The sequence below is a fragment of the Myripristis murdjan genome, chromosome 13 (assembly GCF_902150065.1).
Source record: "Myripristis murdjan chromosome 13, fMyrMur1.1, whole genome shotgun sequence".
NCBI lineage: Eukaryota > Metazoa > Chordata > Actinopteri > Holocentriformes > Holocentridae > Myripristis > Myripristis murdjan.
Genome location: NC_043992.1, coordinates 7358188 through 7379422, shown reverse-complemented (window position 1 = coordinate 7379422; position 21235 = coordinate 7358188). Strand labels below are relative to the sequence as shown.

Sequence of the window (21235 nt, the reverse complement as noted above, 5' to 3'; positions counted from 1 at the left end):
ACCAGTCTCAGAGGATGTTCATTCAGTTGTTTAATTTTGTAGAAAAAAAGCAGATCACAGACATGACACAAAACTAAAGTCATTTCAAATGGCAACTTTCTGGCTTTAAGAAACACAAAAAGAAATCAAGAAAAAAAATCTGGTAGTCAGTAACAGTTACTTTTTTAGACCAAGCAGAGGGAAAAAAATATGGAATCACTCAATTCTGAGGAAAAAATTATGGAATCACCCTGTAAATTTTCATTCCCAAAACTAACACCTGCATCAGATTAGATCTGCTTGTTAGTCTGCAGTTAAACAGGAGTGATCACACCTTGGAGAGCTGTTGCACCAAGTGGACTGACATGAATCATGGCTCCAACACAAGAGATGTCAATTGAAACAAAGGAGAGGATTATCAAACTTCTTAAAGAAGGTAAATCATCACACAATGTTGCAAAAGAGGTTGGTTGTTCACAGTCAGCTGTGTCTAAAATCTGGACCAAGTACAAACAACATGGGTTGTTAAAGGCAAGCATACTGGTAGACCAAGGAAGACATCAAAGCGTCAAGACAGAAAACTTAAAGCAATATGTCTTGAAAACAGAAAATGCACAGCAAAACAAATGAGGAACAAATGGGAGGAAAATGGAGTCAATGTCTGTGACCGAACTGTAAGAAACCGCCTAAAGGAAATGGAATTTACATACAGAAAAGCTAAACGAAAGCCATCATTAACACCTAAACAGAAAGAACAAGATTACAATGGGCTAAGGAAAAGCAATCGTGGACTGTGGATGACTGGATGAAAGTCATATTCAGAGATGAATCACGAATCTGCTTTGGGCAAGGTGATGATGCTGGAACTTTTGTTTGGTGCCGTTCCAATGAGATTTATGAAGACGACTGCCCGAAGAAAACATGCAAATTTCCACAGTCGAGATGATATGGGGCTGCATGTCAGGTAAAGGCACTGGGGAGATGGCTGTCATTACATCTTCAATAAATACACAAGTTTACGTTGACATTTTGGACACTTTTCTTATCCCATCAATTGAAAGAACATTTGGGGGTGATGAAATCATTTTTCAAGATGATAATGCATCTTGCCATAGAGCAAAAACTGTGAAAACATTCCTTGAAGAAAGACACATAAGGTCAATGCCATGGCCTGCAAATAGTCCGGATCTCAATCCAATTGAAAATCTGTGGTAGAAGTTGAAGAAAATGGTCCATGATAAGGCTCCAACCTGCAAAGCTGATCTGGCAAAAGCAATCAGAGAAAGTTGGAGCCAGATTGATGAAGAGTACTGTATGTCACTCATTAAGTCTATACCTCAGAGACTGCAAGCTGTTATAAAAGCCAGAGGTGGTGCAACAAAGTACTAGTGGTGTGTTGAAGTGTTCTTTTATTGTTGTTGGTTTTTTTTCATGATTCCATAATTTTTTCCTCAGAATTGAGTGATTCCATATTTTTTTCCCTCTGCTTGGTCTAAAAAAGTAACTGTTACTGACTACCAGATTTTTTTTTTCTTGATTTCTTAAAGCCAGAAAGGTGCCATTTGAAATGACTTTAGTTTTGTGTCATGTCTGTGATCTGCTTTTTTTCTACAAAATTAAACAACTGAATGAACATCCTCTGAGACTGGTGATTCCATAATTTTTGCCAGAGATGCCAAGATGACGAGGTGGTCAGCCGTTATGGGTTTTTCATTCACTTGAAGCAGGACGCAAGTGAAGCTACACAAGTTGCTTGGAAAGCAGAGCCTTGAAACCAGAGCCTTGATGTTTTACATGATGTGTGACTCTCTCTCTCTCTATCTCTCTCTATCTCTCTCTCGCTCTCTCTCTCTCCAGAGTCTGTGAGGCTGGTGAATGGGAATAGTCTGTGCTCAGGCAGAGTGGAGGTGAAGTCTGACCAGTCGTGGTCCTCAGTGTGTGAAGCTGACTTTGACCAGCAGGATGCAGAGGTGGTCTGTAGGGAGCTTGGCTGTGGGGCTCCTTCAGTCCTCCAGGGGGCGCTCTATGGGGAAGGGGAGGCTCCAATGTGGACCAAAGAGTTCCAGTGTGAAGGCAATGAGTCCTCTCTCCTGGACTGTGGAAGCTCAGGCTCAGCTAGAAACACCTGCTCACCTGGCAAAGCTGTTGGACTCACCTGCTCAGGTAGAAGAGGAGCTGCAGCTCCCATCTGACTTCATTCATGTTCACATCAAAGGAACTTTACTGCTTTTACTAATTACTGTCTTGTCTCTGTTCAGAGCCTGATGTTGTCAGAGTGGTGGGAGGAGCCAGCCGTTGCTCTGGTAGACTGGAGCTGAAACAACATGGAGAGTGGAAACTACTGGTTGACAGGTACTTAAAGCAGAAGGTAGCAGCTGCAGCATGCAGAGAGCTGGACTGTGGCTCTGCAGTTTCAGCAGAAATTATTCAGGGATCCCCGAATGAACCAGAAAAATCTGCGTGGGACATCAGATCTACTTGTCTTCGCCCTGGATCTACACTGACGGAGTGTGTAAAGTCTGTGCCTGTGTTGTCTACTCGCAGTGTGGAGATCACCTGCTCAGGTAATATCATCAATGACATCACACACACACACATGCACACACACACACACACACACACACAGACACACACACACACAAAATCACACAATAGAGTGGTGGCTGTGTTGTTCTGGTCAGCTCCCAGTAAAAACCAGTTCGGATAAAGAACTTTGACAAATTTGTGCTTATCGTCTGATGTCAGCCAATGGCTTCTAGCTACCAAGCTAGACATGCGCTCTTTTGACTTTGCCTGCTCTGTTATTAATTGTGTCATATCTGATTTGTGAATATGCAGACTTGACCGGGCCTTAAAGCAGACACAACTATCTGGAATCAACAAGAGGCCTGTGGTGAGGGAGGCCGAGGCTTTTCTGTCCTGGTTAAACTGTTTAGAGCAGAATTTCCCAAACTTTAGAGTGAATTTGTTCGCATCACTTTTTCTTATTGAAAAATATGTACACATTAAATACTTTATAAATGAGACGAAATAAGCATTCACATCAAGTTAGTGGGCTATGCATGCCAGCCATTTATTTTAGATTCAATGTCATCAGTACAATTATCAGAACAATACATATTTAGTATTATCACCAGACACGCTTCTGGTTGCATGTATTTGGAGATGCTCATGCCTGTTATCAGAGCGAGCGGGCTTGTGCTTAACCGCAGCTGTTACCAAACAGTAAAACAATTCAAACAATCAATTCATTACCACATCACATTTGTTCCACATCAAACCTTATTAGGCCCATTATGTACAATTTATTCATTCTTACTCTTTAGGCCTTCTTGAAATATGCAGTTGTGGATATTAATTAGGGCCCGAGCACTGTCCCAGTGCGAAGCCCTATTGTATTTGTAGTGTTTTTTTTTTCTTCGCTATTATTATTACGTCTCTTTGAGGCTTAATTTGATCCCCTAAACATGCTCAAAAACTCACCAAATTCGGCACGCACACCAGGTCTGGCGAAAAATTCAATAAAATCAAAAATCGGAACCCCCCGGTGCAAAAATAGGCTCGGTAGCGCCACCTAGGGACGCAAAGGCAGCCGCTGCGGCCCACAGGAATGTGATAGAGAGTCTAAACCAGCGCCGAAACGTAGATCTCATCAAGCCCGTCATTTTTCGTGCTCGCGTCCCCCACCTAAAACCAACAGGAAGTCCGCAATTTGCGTTTGAAAGTCACGTTTTCGCCCAAATTTGCGCTTTGTAGAAAATGTATCTCCTCCCAGGGAGTTAATTTTATCTGCTTGAACAGCTAATATATGACAGAGCACACAGTGCTTAACAAAAGTTCTTCAAGGTTAAGTAACATGTCGAACGGTTTGGATTTCAGAAGGCCGCAAAGTCAGAGTGTCCACAACCAGCGCCTCCACTTTTTCCCATGGACCCTGGTGGGAATTATGCAGCATGCTAGGGGCTAATTAGGCCCCTGCTGACTAAAGTAAAAGTCTGACAGCTTTCAACCCTATGCCGATGGAAAGAGGACCAAAATTCCTACAAAACTATATATCATGGTGTGGACTGGAAAAAGTGTGTGGCCACTGTGAAGAGTTGTTTAACAGATGGGACTCCGGTTTCTCTGCTCTGCACTGTTCTCCCTCCCCTCCTCCACTCCTCTGACTCACAGTAGCTGCCTGCAGCCTTCTCCCAATACACACTCATTGGGAAAGAGCAGTAACAACTCTGTGTGTGTGTGTGTGTGTGTGTGTGTGCTTAATGCCACAGCCACCGGGCACAAGTGGGCACGCGGTGGCACAGGTGCGAGGGCCCGTCCAACGCTGCTTGCAGTTTTAATTTTACTTACACCTTGTTGATGTGATGGTGGGCCTGTTTGCTTTTTAGTATTGCATTCCCATCTGGTGCACAACAGGACAGCGAAACGAGTATATCGGGTGCAGCGTTCAGTTTATTTCTGTGTTTTGTCTTTTTTCGTGTGGAAACAGAAAATGATGAAAGGGATGAGTAATAAAATGCTTGCATTACTTAGGACAAGATAGTCAGATGAGATGCTTATTCAGTAGATAATGGCCCTTGTGTTTCTCCTCATGCTGGCTTCTTCATGTTGTAGTCTGGTCTTTAAGCACAAGCATCTACATCTCCATACAGCCGACAACCGTGTCAGACCCTGGAGGACCTGGCTCATAGATGTAAAATAGAACGGGATACATAGTCGGAGGTGGGATGCCATCCATAGCCAGTTCTTCCTTTAACCCTGCCTCTAACCTCTCAGTCAGTTGGCCTTGCTCACATGTAGGGCTGAACGATTAATTGCATTTGCGATAATATTGCGATATGATAAAATGCGATTTCCTAACCGCATCTTGCGCGATTATAAGTTGGTCACGAGACGCGAGCTACAGCGAGTGGAGCTCTCAGACGCACCAACGTTTCATCCTGCCCACCTGTTGCGCAATGGCCTCTGGCTCAATGGAGCAGTCAGAAACTGACATAAGTGAGACTTTAGTCTCGAAGAGGAACAGCACATCGGTGGTGTGGAATTATTTTGGTTTCAAACAAGATGTTGCGCAGCGGCAGGTGTTGTGCTGCAGAACATGCCGTGCTACCGTTGCCACTTCACGGGGTAACACTTTCAAACATTTCGGTCAGTGATCCCTGTCTTGAGGTATTTGGCTTGCCAGGCGCACTGGTGCTCGGCATTTTGGCCAGACAACTGTCATTTATGGTTTTGTGGTATTTTTTTAAGTGCTGGAACAAGTTCGTAGTGTTATCCAGTGAAGTGGCAACGGTAGAGGTACTACTCACATGAACGACAGTTGCCGAGCTCGCTGGATCATTGTAGCCTTGCCTAGTAGCCACAGCACTGATGTCTTAATGAGACACACAAACCAACTGTCCACAACTTAATCCAGCAACATCATAATCAGGAATCTGAAAAATAAACCAAATCAAAACGTGTGGATGTGCATGAACGTATATAAGGTTGTTCCATGTGCATTTTATATAGCCTACTACTAATGTTACTTAATGTTGTTTGGGAGCTGGTTGCTTGGGAACAAACACATTAATGCATCTGTGATAGAGGCTTAACAGCACACAGCCCATTTATGTATTATGAGATAATTAAGGTGATGAATTACAGCCAATACATCCATGAACAGCCCATGGAATCTGTTGCAGCTACATACATCAAGATGGAAGCCAGTATAACAGGAATGTCATGACTGAATGCAGAGAGGTGCAGTCTCATGGCTCTGATGTGCATTCATTATGCCTAGAGTTAGTTAACATTACAACTTTTTGGACATAATGATTTAAACAAGGGCTATTTCAGTCTTAGTACTAGCAAGTTGATGTACCTAAAAAAAAAAAATGCTGCTGTTGTATTGATGCCTCTTTCACAATGTAAGTCTATGGGAAATTGTCTCTTTGGGCCCCTGTGCATCACGTGGCGGACCCCAGAATTGTAATTACAGTTTGGCCACTATTTCAAATTGGCTTTGAGGCCTGACGCACTTCCTGGGGTTTGACTTGGCCAACCAGGAGGAGCCCTCCGGAAGTCCATACATGATTTCATCCAAAACTATTTGGGTAGCACAGCTTCTTGTCTGCTAAAAACTCCAAGGACAAACAAGTTCATCTTTTTTTTTTTTTTTTGGTTAACCAAAATACATCCACTCTAAATAACTTCTGAGCTAACAGGTACTCACAGTAGCTACTTGCTAAAAGCCACAGGCTAAATAACAGCCTCAGACTCAGGATCCTCTCGCTCATGACAGCAGAAATGTTCCACAAATAATAATAATAAATAAAAAAAAAAAAAACCTTGAGAGACCAAAACCACAGATGTACGTTACTCAATGTGTTGTGTATGCCAGCTGATACCAGATAAAGTGACCAACTGCAAGCCAGAGTAACATTAGTCAGCATGTACAACACACTGCATCCTAGAAAAGGTGAACAAGATTTTTTTTTTTTTCCCCTTTAGATTTCTGGGATTTTATGACATTTTTTCTTGCTTGTTATTAGGGTTCATGGGCCTCATGTATAAAAGGTCATGTAAGCACCAATGAGGACAAGTATGCAAACACATGCACACACAAAAAAAAATCAGATTAATAAAACTATTCATAAGCACACCTGCACACAATTCCCTTTAAAAGCAGAATGATTAGGATTTGTCATTACAGTCTGTAAACCCCACATTCAAAGTCAACCCCTCCTCCCTGGCTAAGCTAAACACCAGCAGGCATCTACAGGTCCAACAGAAACCAGACACACACTGCGTCTTCATCCCACCTTTATTTAGAGGATAACCAACTACCAAAGTATGAAAAAAATGGTAATACAAAATATAATAATGTAATAAAAACAATAACATGGAATAAAGGTACCAGGCAATGCAACATACTAATAAATAACATCTTATTAAAACAATAAAGAAATAAAAACAATAAAATTATTTGTAGAAACATAAGCATTGATTAGAGATCCTCTGGAAGTATTTCAATAAGATCTTCATAGACAAACCCCCAACTGACCCCCAACTTTCTGAGACAGTAAACAGTGGTGAGTTTTAAACTTATTAGTCCAGTCATTTTATGAAAAAACCTAGGACAAATTGCAAGAGAAAAAAACTCAACTGATTTTGTATCCTATATATATAGTAACCTTGTAATTCACTGTTATATAGTAACCTTTTAATTCAAGGTTACTATATATATAGTAACCTTTTAATTCACTGTTTAAATGTCTCTTCTGGCATTTATTCTTTATATTCCTTATTAGCGCATATCAAATCAGATCATGTGTGATATGCATGTGTAAACAGAATAATTCAAAGAACTTGTAATTGACTTTTTTTCTTGTCTTTGTGTGTGTAATCATCTTGTGAATTTTTATAGTAATATCTGAAAGTAAAATTTGGAACCCCTTTCCCCTGTGTGTTAAAAACAGTGTTTTTTGGTAATATGTGGTCATAAATAGGTGATTTTCAAAACTTTCCACCAATGGGATTTCTTAGGACTTTTTCCCCCTCACTCAGGACAAACTGAGGATACAAAATCAGTTGAGTTTTTTTCTCTTGCAATTTGTCCTAGGTTTACCCCAATTTTGGCCTAAAATTACTGGACTATATCCCCTGTTATAAACCTAAGGGCAGAATGATAAATGGCCTCAAAAGGTTTAAGAGTGGAAGCGGGACAGTGCTTTTAAATGACATCACCATGTCCAAAATGCACAAGGTAGACTGAACACTGAACATTTGTTTTCTGTATTTCTGTCTAAAACATGCCTTATTTCTGTAAAAGAATGATTTTAAGAACTTTGGCAATTGTTTGTTAAAGCGCAGGATGTCGTCAATCCAAAAACCAGTTTAAGCAGTTCAACAATGTCAAATACTTTTGTGCCGGGGAAACACTGTAATCCTCCTGGATCTAAGCATGCAGCCCCAGTGGATTATATTTCATCAGCATCTTCTCCTTCAGTGCTCACCAGCGGGTGAAAGCCAAGCCAAGATTTACTCTTGTTGTGGAATGAGCGTTGTCCACTTGGAATTACACCTCTTTCTGTGATCAGTGCTCATTTTCATAGCTTCCAATAGGATGATGTGGTAATGATCCAGCACGTCGCCCGGCAGAGTCTTGAGCTCAGCAAAACAAGAAAATTCAGGCAGAGAGCAGGGTGTCTGCACACACACACACACTCACACACACACACACACACACACACACACACACACACACACACATACACTGATAGTGGCTCAGAAGTGATGATTTTCAGAGTTTCCGAAGAGGTATACCATTTCTCCCATTGTGTTTGTTTCTATAGATACCAATTTTTGCATGGGATTTGGTGGGCTTCAAATAAACTTGAACTCACTTGATTTTTTAGCTTCTCTCTCTCTCTCTCCTCTCTCTCTCTCTCTCTCTCTCTCTCCTTCCAGAGTCTGTGAGGCTGGTGAATGGGAATAGTCTGTGCTCAGGCAGAGTGGAGGTGAAGTCTGACCAGTCGTGGTCCTCAGTGTGTGAAGCTGACTTTGACCAGCAGGATGCACAGGTGCTCTGTAGGGAGCTTGGCTGTGGGCCTCCTTCAGTCCTCCAGGGGGCGCTCTATGGAGAAGCGGAGGCTCCAATGTGGACCAAAGAGTTCCAGTGTGAAGGCAGTGAGTCCTCTCTCCTGGACTGTGGAAGCTCAGGCTCAGCTAGAAACACCTGCTCACCTGGCAAAGCTGTTGGACTCACCTGCTCAGGTAGAAGAGGAGCTGCAGCTCCCATCTGACTTCATTCGTGTTCACATCAAAGGAACTTTAATGCTTTACTAACTACTGTCTTGTCTCTGTTCAGAGCTGGATATCAGGCTGGGGGGAGGAGCCAGCCGCTGTGCTGGTAGACTGGAGCTGAAACACCTGGGAGAGTGGAAACTAGTTGGTGAAAGTGTATCTGAATTGAACCTGAAGGCAGCAGCTGCTGTGTGCAGAGAGCTGGACTGTGGCTCTGTTGTTTCAGCCGTAAACAGACACCATTCCTCATACAGCACTGAGTGGATGTTCAATTCTTCTTGTTTTCAGTCTGGATATACAGTGAGGGAGTGTGTGAGCCTTGGGTTTCCCGTTTACTACCTGGAGATCACCTGCTCACGTAATTTCACTCATTCATACACACACACACACACACACACACACACACACACACACACACACACACACACACACACAAAGTCTTGTACTGAGGTTCTCTTTAGTAAGCTGTACTGGTCAGCTTCCAGTAAAAACCAGTGCAAATGTCAAATGTTTCCAGTGGACAAACAAACAGCTATGTTGTTGATGACTTTGTGTCAGGGTGTGATGAACTCTTCCTGCAGCTGAATGTTGTCAAATCTCAGGACACAGAAATAGATTTCAGACGGTTTCAACTTGTTCACCACTGTAATAAAACACAAGCAAACTGAAGAGGTGGACAACTGAAAATACCTGACAGCTGTTGAACTGAATGCCTTTGTTGTCATTATATCATAAAACACAACAAAATTAAGAGTGCTACTCCTAGATAAGTAATAAACAATAAATAGCTGTAGTATTTAAAAACATGTCTATAGTGTTAAATGAACAAAACTAAGTCCAGTACATGGTTGAATATTGGACATCCAATAAAATGTAATGGATGCAAACATAAAAAACACTATTGCACATCGCATAATATAATATTGCACATGTATATTAAGTGTGTTTGGTACATTTGCAGTTCAGTGTCTTTATGGCCATCGGGAAAATGCTGTGTTTGAGTCTGTTTGTCCTGGTTTTCAGTGATCTATAAAGTTTTCCAGAGGGCAGTAACTCAAAAAGAGGGCTTCCCGGGTGTGTACAGTCACTGCTGATGGCTGAGGCTCTGCTGAGGTAGCGGGTGTTGGCCACCTCTTCCAGTGAGGGGAGAGAACAGCCGATTTTATGATGGTGTTTTGGATGATGGGCTTGCTGCCGTTTGTTTATGACATTGGGGGGACTATGCAGAGCTGTGTTAGCGTTAGCATCTGGTGGAATGTAGACTGTCGTTCTAATCACTACTGACAGCTCTCTCAGCAGATAAAATGGTCTACACGTGACTGACAGGGCCTCCAAATCAGGGGAGCAGTGGCTATCGATAACTCTGCTGTTTGTACACCAGTCCAAGTGAACGCATAGCCCACCACCTTTGCTCTTGCCAGAGTCCTTACTTCACCGATAAAGGGAACGGGCGGTCAGCTGTAGTGCAGAGTTGGGGATCAGTGGGTGAAGCCATGTCTCAGTTATCGTTAGCACGCTGTAGTCCCTGACAGCCATTAGTAGCTCCAATTCTTCTGTTTTGTTAACGATGGATCTGACTTGGAGAGAAAGATGCTAGGGAGCGGTGGTCTGTGAGGATGTTTCTTTAGCCTTACTTGTAGGGCCTGCCCGGCATCCCTGTTTCTGCATTCTCTCTCTGCTCTCTCCGCTTGCGGCATCTCCTGGAGCAGCCAACAATCCACGGAGACCTCGTTCTTCTGGAGATGTCCTCTGGTATGTTGTGTGTCTCTTGAAAGTCGCTTGTGACAACAATTGTGTGTTTTAATCCGACATTGATTAAGTCTTGGTGACTGTAGACATGCTTTGCTTCAACAAGCAAACATGACAAGAACACACAAAAGCACACACAGAAAGCACCAAACGTAGAGCGTAGAGCCGCTGCGCAGATGTGTGCCGCCATACTGATGTCAGCAAACTTTGTTTTGGGAGAAAGACAAATGTGATCTGAAAGAAGAGGCAGGAGTTTGTTTGTTTGTTTGTTTGTTTTTAGTTACAGTGCATCTCTTTGAACATTTCAAATTGAACCTGGTTCAGCAGAGTAAAACAGGCTGTGCAGCTCGATGACACCAACCAACCAGCCTTTTCACCACTGGTGTAAAGGCCCAGTCACATTACCATTTAAAATGGCAAAACTTTGCCCAGTCTGTCACTGACTCCCATTCAAACATTTCCAGTTGCAAGGCAATTTTGCTGTTTCATATCACAAAAAGTTGAACACAGTTGATCTTTGGCCTGCACATTTGTGCTGGCCACCTGGAGACAGCCAGTGGCTACTAACTATCAAACAAAACGTGTTCTTTTGACTCCGCCCATCCTCCTATTGATTGCATCATATTCTGTTTCCCTGTGAAATGCGAAGCTCTTTTCTTGATACAATATGCAGAGGTGACCGGGCCATAATGCAGATCCAACTAACTGGATTGAATAAGAGGCCTGAGGTGAGGCATTTCTGTCCTGGTTAAACCCTTATGGTGTGTTAAGACCAAAAGCTACATTAATTTTCACATCGCAGGCTCACACAAATACGGCTGTAAATTTTTCCCTGAAGTTGAAAAATTTCAACTCGTGCAAAGTTGTGAATTTTGCGTTTTTGAATAATTCGCAATACAGAAATTCACATCATTTGCATCCATAGACCGATTATGACACATTGGACCCCTGGGCATGGACAGTTAAAAAGTCCCAACAAATATGTTAAGCCAGGATAGCGCATCCTGCCCTTAAAGGCAATGGCACCTGGCACACTGGTTGGTTTAACTGGCGTAACACCCAAAACACGCCTATGCATAATATAGCGGGTAGCGCAGGTGTTTTGCGGATAGCGGGAGGTGCACAAGATAGCAACTTTTACGGGGGAACGCCTCTTCCTAAATCCTAAATCCGCAAATAGCGGGTTTAGGGAGTCTGGCGCAAGATAGGGCCCTAAGTCTTTTCTAAAGGGATTGCTGTTTCTGATGTGACTGACTTGCCAGCCACATCCACTGTGTCAGATCATTTTCTCGTTAAATTTGAAGCATCAATGGCCTGTCCTGTTAATGGCTCTCTCTACCAGAGCGAGGTGACTGAAGAGATCCACACTTTGGTTTAATGAATAGACAATTGCTCTGAAGCAGGCCTGCAGGAGACCAATGGCAAAAATCAAAATTTGTGCTTTTTTAACTATCTCGGCATGATAGTTTAATGAAATATAAGCGTGCCTTATCTGTTGCTAAAGCAGCGTATTTCTCCTGCCTAATCACTGCTAATAAACATAATACTAGACTTTTTTTTGACACTGTAGCGAAACTCACCAAAAAACAACCTGCTACCTGCTCATCGTTCACAGCCAATGAGTTTCTGGACTTTTTCTGAAATAAGGTTGATGAGATCAGGCACAAAATCATTTCTTCATCCCCAGCTTCTCCTGCAGATGCTGTCCTACCAAATTCAAATTCATTTTTATGCAATGACTCACAGACAGTCCCTATTATTACAGTTTGTGAGGCTTTCTCTCTTGACACTTTGTCTAAGCTTGTTTCAGCCTCTAAACCAACCACTTGCCTTTTTGACCCGTTACCTGTTAAACTTTATAAGGAATTCTGGCCTTTACTTGGCTCTACAATGCTAGATATTGTTAATTTATTGCTTACCACTGGCATTGTTCCCAGCAGTTTTAACACAGCTGTGGTCAGACCACTACTGAAGAGACCGCACCTTGACCCAGGTTCTTTAAATAGCTATCGTCTGGTCTCTAGTCTTCTGTTTATTTCTAAAGTGCTTGAGAGAGTTGTGTTTCAACAACTCTCCACTCAATTAGAAGAAAATCATCTATATGAACCTTTCCAGTCGGCTTTCAGGGCCTGAAACTGCACTTACTAGAGTGGCCAATGATCTCCTATTGGCTATTCAGTGTGACTCCACCTCTGTGCTTCTATTATTGGACCTCAGTGCAGCCTTTGACACTGTTGATCACTGCATTCTATTAGACAGACTAACTTATAATTTTGGTGTCACTGGCCTGGCTCACTCATGGCTTAAGTCATACTTATCTGAAAGAAAAGTGTGTCTTCTACAGCAATATTACATCTAAATTCTCCAGTGTCAAATATGGTGTACCTCAGGGCTGAGTCATTTCTGTACATTTCACCACTTGGACAAATTATTCGTAGTCATGGAATTAATTTCCATTGTTATGCTGATGATACCCAGCTATATTTGCCTGTAAGGGCTGACAACTAACCCTAACCCTTTTTTAGGGAGTTCTTCCTCATCCGATGTGAGGGTCAAAGGACAGAGGATGTTGTATTCCTGTAAAGCCCCTTGAGACAAATTTGTAATTTGTGATTCTGGGCTATATAAATAAATAAAATTGAATTGAAATTGCTCTCTCTCTCTCTCTCTCTCTCTCTCTCTCTCTCTCTCTCTCTCTCTCTCTCTCTCTCTCTCTCTCTCTCTCTCTCTCTCTCTCTCTCTCTCTCTCTCTCTCTCTCTCTCTCTCTCTCTCTCTCTCTCTCTCTCTCTCTCTCTCTCTCTCTCCAGAGTCTGTGAGGCTGGTGAATGGGAATAGTGTGTGCTCAGGCAGAGTGGAGGTGAAGTCTGACCAGTCGTGGTCCTCAGTGTGTGAAGCTGACTTTGACCAGCAGGATGCAGAGGTGGTCTGTAGGGAGCTTGGCTGTGGGCCTCCTTCACTCCTCCAGGGGGCGCTCTATGGAGAAGCAGAGGCTCCAATGGGGACCAAAGAGTTCCAGTGTGAAGGCAGTGAGTCCTCTCTCCTGGACTGTGGAAGCTCAGGCTCAGCTAGAAACACCTGCTCACCAGGCAAAGCTGTTGGACTCACCTGCTCAGGTAGAAGAGGAGCTGCAGCTCCCATCTGACTTCATTCATGTTCACCTCAAAGGAACTTTAATGCTTTTACTAATTACTGTCTTGTCTCTGATCAGAGCCTGTCAGGTTGGTGGGAGGAGCCAGCCGCTGTTCTGGTAGACTGGAGGTGAAACACCTGGGAGAGTGGAGACCAGTGGATGACTGGGAGTCCGACTGGAATCTGAAGACAGCAGCTGTAGTGTGCAGAGAGCTGGACTGTGGCTCTGCTGTTTCAACAGAAGCAGGATGGAGAGAGAGATACTTAGAAAAACCTGTGTGGAAGGTCAGACCTTCCTGTCCTCAGTCTGGATCTACAGTGAGGGAGTGTGTAGAGACGTGGTCTGTGTCTTCTGCTTACAGCCTGGACATCACCTGCTCAAGTAATTTCATCAATTAGGGGTGGGAATGCGTACAAAAAATACAACCGCTAGAGGGCACTGTCACCATTCAAATAACACAGTCCAACCGCAATTAAGTTAATTGCTTCGCTTCGTGGCTTGTCACATTTTCTGGATATGAAATCCTATATGCTAACTTGCTGTTGTCGTCCTCCACTCGCACCTGCACTGACGCCGGACTCTGTCCCCAGGCTATTCGGGTGTTTCCACCGCAGGTGGTTTACCACTTAGCCTGAGCTGCTCCCCTTAAAAACTAAAGCGGCTTGCACATAGCTCGCGGTTTAGGCCGCGCTCTGCACTGGGTAAGGGCTAGGACTGGTTAAGTTAAAAATTTTCAACTTGGGCACAGCGCGCACGGGCGGCAGCGCCAGCCTCGTGCTGCGCTCAGCTCGGCACAGACCAGGGGCCTATTTCACGAAACCTAGATTAGGCTTTAAACCTGGATTTAGCAGCTATCCTGGCTATAATTAGCCTGAACTCGGTTTCATGAAAGTAATCCCACCTTAATTACCATGGAAACTTAGCCTAAGCCTTAGCCTGCTCCGGACCAGGCTAGAAGTCAAGCTTAAATTAATGCAGTGCCCTGTTGTTCAACTTTGTGAAATTACTATTAGTCAGTGACTCCAATCGTAAACCAATGACTTTGTTAATTCAACACCTGTTAGTATATGGACTAATTTCAAATTATGCTCCATTCAAATAAAATGAAAATAAAAGCATTGAGATATAATCAATTTAATTATATTATTCTAATAGTGTGTGGCCATGAATCATAGTTGTTTCACAATGGCTCATGTGATATAATCATTGTTACTCTCAGTCTCTCATTATTATGGAAGTACACATTTAAATGGTATTGCCATGCAATCGTGACATCGCACGGCACTGCAGATAGATAGAGTGATAGATAGAGCGCATATAATAGGCCTATAGCATTGGAGATCAGTAGGTTGACAACTGCTTAGCCTGTATATTTATGGACTAAATAATAAAAATATAAATAGGCTAATATATATATTTTTGGACGACTTATGCATTAAGTTTGTCGCCAACACTTTGCCACGCTCTCTCCCTTGCTTTACTTTTTTTTTTTTTCGCTTTTATTAGATCAAAGTCAAGTACATGAATTATAAAGGCAACACACATTTTTCAGTAGAGACGTTGCTGTAAATACACTTAAGTATAAAAATAACAAAAAAGAAATTACAATGATTTACAGTGAACAACAAATAATGTGGAGAAAGGAACAAAAGAAACAAAAAACTTCAGGGTCTGTAAATGTGAGATGTCTAAGTAATTTCTGATTTGTGATTTTTGAGTTTTAAACAGTAGTTAAATGTGATTTAAATCTTTTTTAAAAATAAAAGTTTATGCATAAAGATTATGTTGTAGCTAGTTTTATTTATTTATTAAGAAGGTATAAGATAAACAACTGTGGCATTTTTCCATCATACATAAATCAAAGATATAGGGAAAAAAAGGCAAGGAAATATAAAATGAATGTTAGTGCAGAATCCCAAAGTACTTCAGTAAAAGGCAAGAGCAGATTGAAGCAGATAGCAAATAGGTAGGCTACAACGAAAAGAAAATGAAAAATAAAATGAATGAATGAATGAATAAATAAATAAATAAATATATTAATAAGTGAATATAGATTTCATTGCCTTTACGGTTAATAACCTCGTTTACTTCCTCATATGCTTGTATTAGGCGCTGAGTCTCGTCCAGACTGAGTGACGCAGCCCTCTGCTTCGCTCTGATTGGTCACGTTCAAGGAATCTACGATCGACCGGCATGGTCTTTGGAAGGGAGATGTGATCGCGCACCAGCTTGGCTTTCACAATCCAGACTCGCTAAAGTCGCTCCTTCTCAGCCTGACTTGGCTTTAGTGGAACGGAATAAACCAGGCTGTGCGGGGCAGGCTTTAGCAAGCCTAGATTTGGCTTATATCCTGGCTTATTTAATCCACCTTTCGTGAAATAGGCCCCAGCTGAGGTACCAGCAAAACAAAAACACACTCAGCAAAAGTCTGGATTGTGAAAGCCAGGCTGGTGCGCGATCACGCCTCCCTTCCAAAGACCATGCCGGTCGATCGTAGATTCCTTGAACGTGACCAATCAGAGCGAAGCAGAGGGCTGCGTCATTCAGTCTGGACGAGACTCAGCGCCTAATACAAACACATGAGGAAGTAAAGGAGCTTATTAACCGTAAAGGCAATGAAATCTATATTCTCTTGTTATATTAGTTTATTCCTTTATTTATTAATTTATTCATTTTATTTTTCATTTTCTTTTCGGTGTAGCCTATCTATTTTACTGTTTATTTTATTCAATCTGCTCTTGCCTTTTACTGAAGTACTTTGGGATTCTGCACTAACATTCATTTTATATTTCCTTGCCTTTTTTCCCTATATCTTTGATTTATGTACCATGAAAAATGCCACAGTTGTTTATCTTATACCTTCTTAATAAATTAAAAATTGTTAAAAAAGTATAAAAATTGTTATTTTTATACTGAAGTGTATTTACAGCAATGTCTCTACTGAAAAATGTGTGTTGCCTTTATAATTCATGTACTTGACTTTGATCAAATAAAAGCGAAAAGAAAAAAAAAAAAACGTAAAGGCAACTAAAGCAAGGGAGAAAGCGTGACAAAGTGTTGCCGACAAACTTAATGCATAAGTCGTCCAAAAATATATATATTATTTATATTATTATTATTTAGTCCATAAATATATAGGCTAAGCAGTTATCAACCTACTAATCTCCAATGCTATAGGCCTATTATATGCGCTCTATCTATCACTCTATGTATCACTCTATCTATCTGCAGTGGCGTGCAATGTCACGATTGCATGGCAATACCATTTAAATGTGTACTTCCATAATAATGAGACTGAGAGTGACAATGATTATATTACATGAGCCATTGTGAAACAACTATGATTCATGGTCACACACTATAAGAGTAATATAATTCAATTGATTATACGTTAATGCTAATGTTAATGTTTTATTTGAATGGAGCATAATTAGTCCATATACTAACAGGTGTTGAATTAACAAAGTCATTGGTTTACGATTGGAGTCACTGACTAATAGTAATTTCACAAAGTTGAACAACAGGGCACTGGATTAATTTAAGCTTGACTTCTAGCCTTGTCCGGAGCAGGCTAAGGCTTAGGCTAAGTTTCCATGGTAATTAAGGTGGGATTACTTTCATGAAACCGAGTTCAGGCTAATTATAGCCAGGTTTACTGGCCAGGTTAATCTCGCAAGATAATCCACCTTTCATGAAACCCATTAAACCCTAATCCTGGCTAGATTAAGCCAGGATAGCTGCTAAATTCAGGTTTAAAGCCTAATCTAGGTTTCGTGAAATAGGCCCCAGATAAACATAACAGGAAACAAAGAAAAGGTCCACACACTGTAGCTCCCTTGATGCTTTCTTCATGTAGCATCCAAAAAGTGACGTTTTGCTCCCTGCTCTTCCTCTGAATAAAGGAACCATCAAGGGAGCTTCAGTGCTGCTTGCTGTTTGATTCATGAAAACTATTTCAGAAAGTCTGTAGCTCGCTCCTCATCACTAGGAAATGCTTTGGAGATTTTTAATGCTCTCCAGTTGCTGAGCTGACTCTGATGCAGTGGTGGGAACAGTAATGCAAAGATTTCTTCTCTGCACTACACACTGTATCAGCACACACATCAACAATTATTCACACACTCACCTGAGGCCGGCACTGTCGCACTTTGTCCTCCCACCCTTTCCAACACATCTACAAAACAAGCACAGAGAAGTGATGTCGCACACATCAGTCTGGGACTGTAGCTTTAAATGAAGCAGTTAGTACACAGTTAGTTTACAGTTACACTTAGTTTGTTTTATCTAGAGGAGAGGTGTGATACAGTGATTTAAAGATGGCTGCTATTTCTCTGCAGATCACCAGGGGGCAGAAGACAGCGAGATGGAAGAAAACACTGAGCTGGACTGAAACCTTGGTGGCTCTGGTGCTGAAGGTGAGCCGGGTGAAGAGGCAGCTCATCTCTCATCCAGATGACTCAGCTTTCACAACAATCACCTTAGTCAAGAATTTAAAGGACCCTGCCAGTGATCCTGCATGTTTAGCATAATATCTACTAATTGTATGAACTTTGCGTTGCTGCTAATCTTTTCCCAAAGCAAGCAGTCGTATTTTAGAACTCCGATATAATTTTTCCTCCCTTTTCTCCAGCTGTTGGTTTCCATTCATTCCACTATGAGACTCAGAGACTTCAAACTTTCTTCACACCAGTATTCCACCAGTGAAACAGTCCCTCCAGAAGAAAATAGTCCCAGGGGAAATGTTTGCTTTCCATTATCAATTCTGTGGTTTATGAATATTGATGACTGTTTGGCACAGATGAAGAACATCATATGGCGGGTGTGTCAACCACAAATTCAGGTTTGAAACAGGAGGGATTTTGATTGTATTTTGTGTAAACCAGTTTTCTGTTTTGGTATGTTGTTTTAAATGGAATACAAAAATAATTCAGTAATCCACTGTTAAGACCACCAAACGTGGTTTAATATGATCATCTTCTCAAACCAGGCTTATGTTAAATTCTGGGAAATTAAAAGGTGTTGTTACAGCTCAGTGGATAAATGCTGCCATGGCTGTATGTTTATTTTATTATTATTCATTTTATTGCTTAACATGTTTAACCTGTGAGTGCATAATGCTACTTTATTTTTTTTCCACTGAAAGGTTGAATTTGAACTGAAATTTTGCTCGTCTGATCTGGTTGAACCTCAGACCCAAGAAACACATTTTAAAATCACTGTCAGTTGCATAAAGAGCTTGGGCCAAAATCTGTCGACCTCACTCTCAATGAACTCACTGTTATACAGCAGATTATTTCTTAGTTTTGTCCTTGATTACTCAATAAACTCAATGAAGACATTAGTCAAGTGTCCATTATATTTCTGCAGTGAGGAAGAAAGTCTTTACCGCTCTGCCTTCTGGTTCTCATTGTTTTTTGCACCATTTTAAACAAAGCTGTTAAAAGAAGGCCGACACATGGTCTCTGATGCCGTGGGAGCTCTGGGGTATGACCTGAGGAAACCCCTGCCTAAACTTAACCACATTTACAGACTGAATGCTTTTGTCCTTGGGAATTCCTGTTGTGCTTTTATGGGATCCAGTGTATGGATCAAACCCTCAATGTGCGAGCAATATCCTGGTGCACAGGATAATACAGTTTTTTCAAGCGATGGTCTAAAACATATGAACAGGGAATCATAAACTAAACCTTATCTTAAAATAAAACAATATATGGACTTTCCCTGCTGTGCTAGAACATTGTTCCTGTAAATGATTGTCCTGGACATGAATGGTCAAGATGCGGGCTACCTGATGTTTGCTTTGGGACCGGTGAGCTTTTCCCTCAATTTTCATTTCCTCTTCATTCACAAAGCCCCGCCCACAAATTATATTGTGAATTTAGCTCTCAATCTCATATTGTAGTCCTTTGTGTCTACTTCTCTCTGATATTTCAGAACTATTATTCCAGAAATTTTCTATTATTTCCTTTGGACTATCTCTCAGTGATACCGTTGAAGGCACCATAGATGGCTATGCTGGGTGTGAAAGCTTGACAGGTGTAGCAACAGTAACCAAGGGGGGTGGGACTTAGCGAAGGGTGAACTGTGACACAGCTCCTGGAAGTGACCAGGTATGAAGTGCCAGGACTTTGCTCCTTTCACAAAGAGAAATCTCTGAGCAAAAAGATGTTTTGAAACTGACCTGCCCACTACAGCACCACCAACAGGCCAAAATACCCAAATTTCAAGCAGAAATGTCTCCCACACCGAACATCACAGATACAAATCACACCCCGAGTGACTGGCATAAGGGGGGAAGTGTAGACTGGGAATATTGTCATTTTTGTTAAAATCTAAAATATTTTGTCACAAAACTTCCCCTATTACTTTGTATTTCAGAATAAATCATGACCTTCCAGGGTTAGGCCCTTTTCAATGTGGCATAATAGCTCACCTGAGACCTTGCAGCGCCACCTGCCTGTGGGTTTTCTGTGCTGGTCCAGCTGCTGCTGCAGGATTTCCCTAATCTCACAAACAAACAAATCAGCATGGTGTGGCTAATTTCCAAAATACAGAGATTAAATTTAGTAGTAGCCTTATCAAAGTTATTTTATGGTGCATGACTGCCATCTAGTGGAAAGAGACAAATAGCGTCCTGTAATTGGGATTGACAGGATAACAAAGGCTGCACACTGAAATACAACACGTCTGGTCATGCCATCCTAACATTATGACCCATACATCCATAATAACATAACTCCAGCCGGAGAAGAGCAGGGGGCGGGACGTTAGTTGACTAAACATAAAGGCTTTACAGGTTATTAACATCAAAGAAGCTGTTGGCTCACCTATAATTACAGAACATGATTAACTTAGATAAACTTATACTTAGCCCACACTTAGACTCTTCTTTAAAAAATGACCCGATGTCATCCATCCTGGTCCTCTTTGGCTTTTTGTCGCCCATAAAGTTACAATGATGTCGGCTGATGTTAAAACCGAACACAAGCTAGCAAACATCTTTACAGCTGAAAATTTTAAATAAAATGAATTAACAGTAGGCTAGTTCCGCGCCATGTCATTATGTCTGAATCATGAAGTTTTAAACTAAATATAGCCTACCAGCCGTTTCATTCAAATCTCCCGCCGCTCGCTTCGAATAGGCTAATAATAATAAAATAAACAAATACATAATTAAATAAAATTAGTGGGCTAGTAGTAGTACTGAGATTAAAGACTGGGACCAGAAATGGCTCTTGAGAGTGATGCCTTAGGAGAACATTTAGGCTACTGGTTCAAAAGAACCTAGGGTGGCCATTTCCACAACACCAAAAAGGAGGACACTTTGGGGGGTGACGATGCGGGCCGTGGGGGTGGGGGGTGCGTCGAGTCAGGTCCACCAGTGTTAATTTCATCAGCTATTTACAATTTAGTTTTAGTCTTAGTCTAGTGTCAAATGCCCTTTTTACTTTTAGTCATATTTAGTCAACTTGAATTCTTATTTGTTTAGTCACATTTTAGTCGACGAAAAGTCTTGGCATTTTAGTCTAGTTTTAGTCGAAGAAAATCCAAAGTATTTTAGTCTAGTTTTAGTCAATAGTTTTAGTCAA

General features: G+C 41.6%; 1 protein-coding gene across 1 annotated transcript in view; it reads left to right on the top strand.

The window, feature by feature from the left end:
* Positions 1–18036, top strand: part of LOC115370476 (scavenger receptor cysteine-rich type 1 protein M160-like) — a 47711-nt gene extending 29675 nt beyond the window's left edge. The window contains exons 12-15 of the mRNA XM_030067504.1: positions 8844–8994; positions 13482–13629; positions 13725–14027; positions 17984–18036. Coding sequence (XP_029923364.1) covers positions 8844–8994; positions 13482–13629; positions 13725–14027; positions 17984–18036 — 655 coding nt within the window. The remainder of the gene's footprint in view (positions 1–8843; positions 8995–13481; positions 13630–13724; positions 14028–17983) is intronic.
* The last annotated feature ends 3199 nt before the right edge of the window (positions 18037–21235 follow it).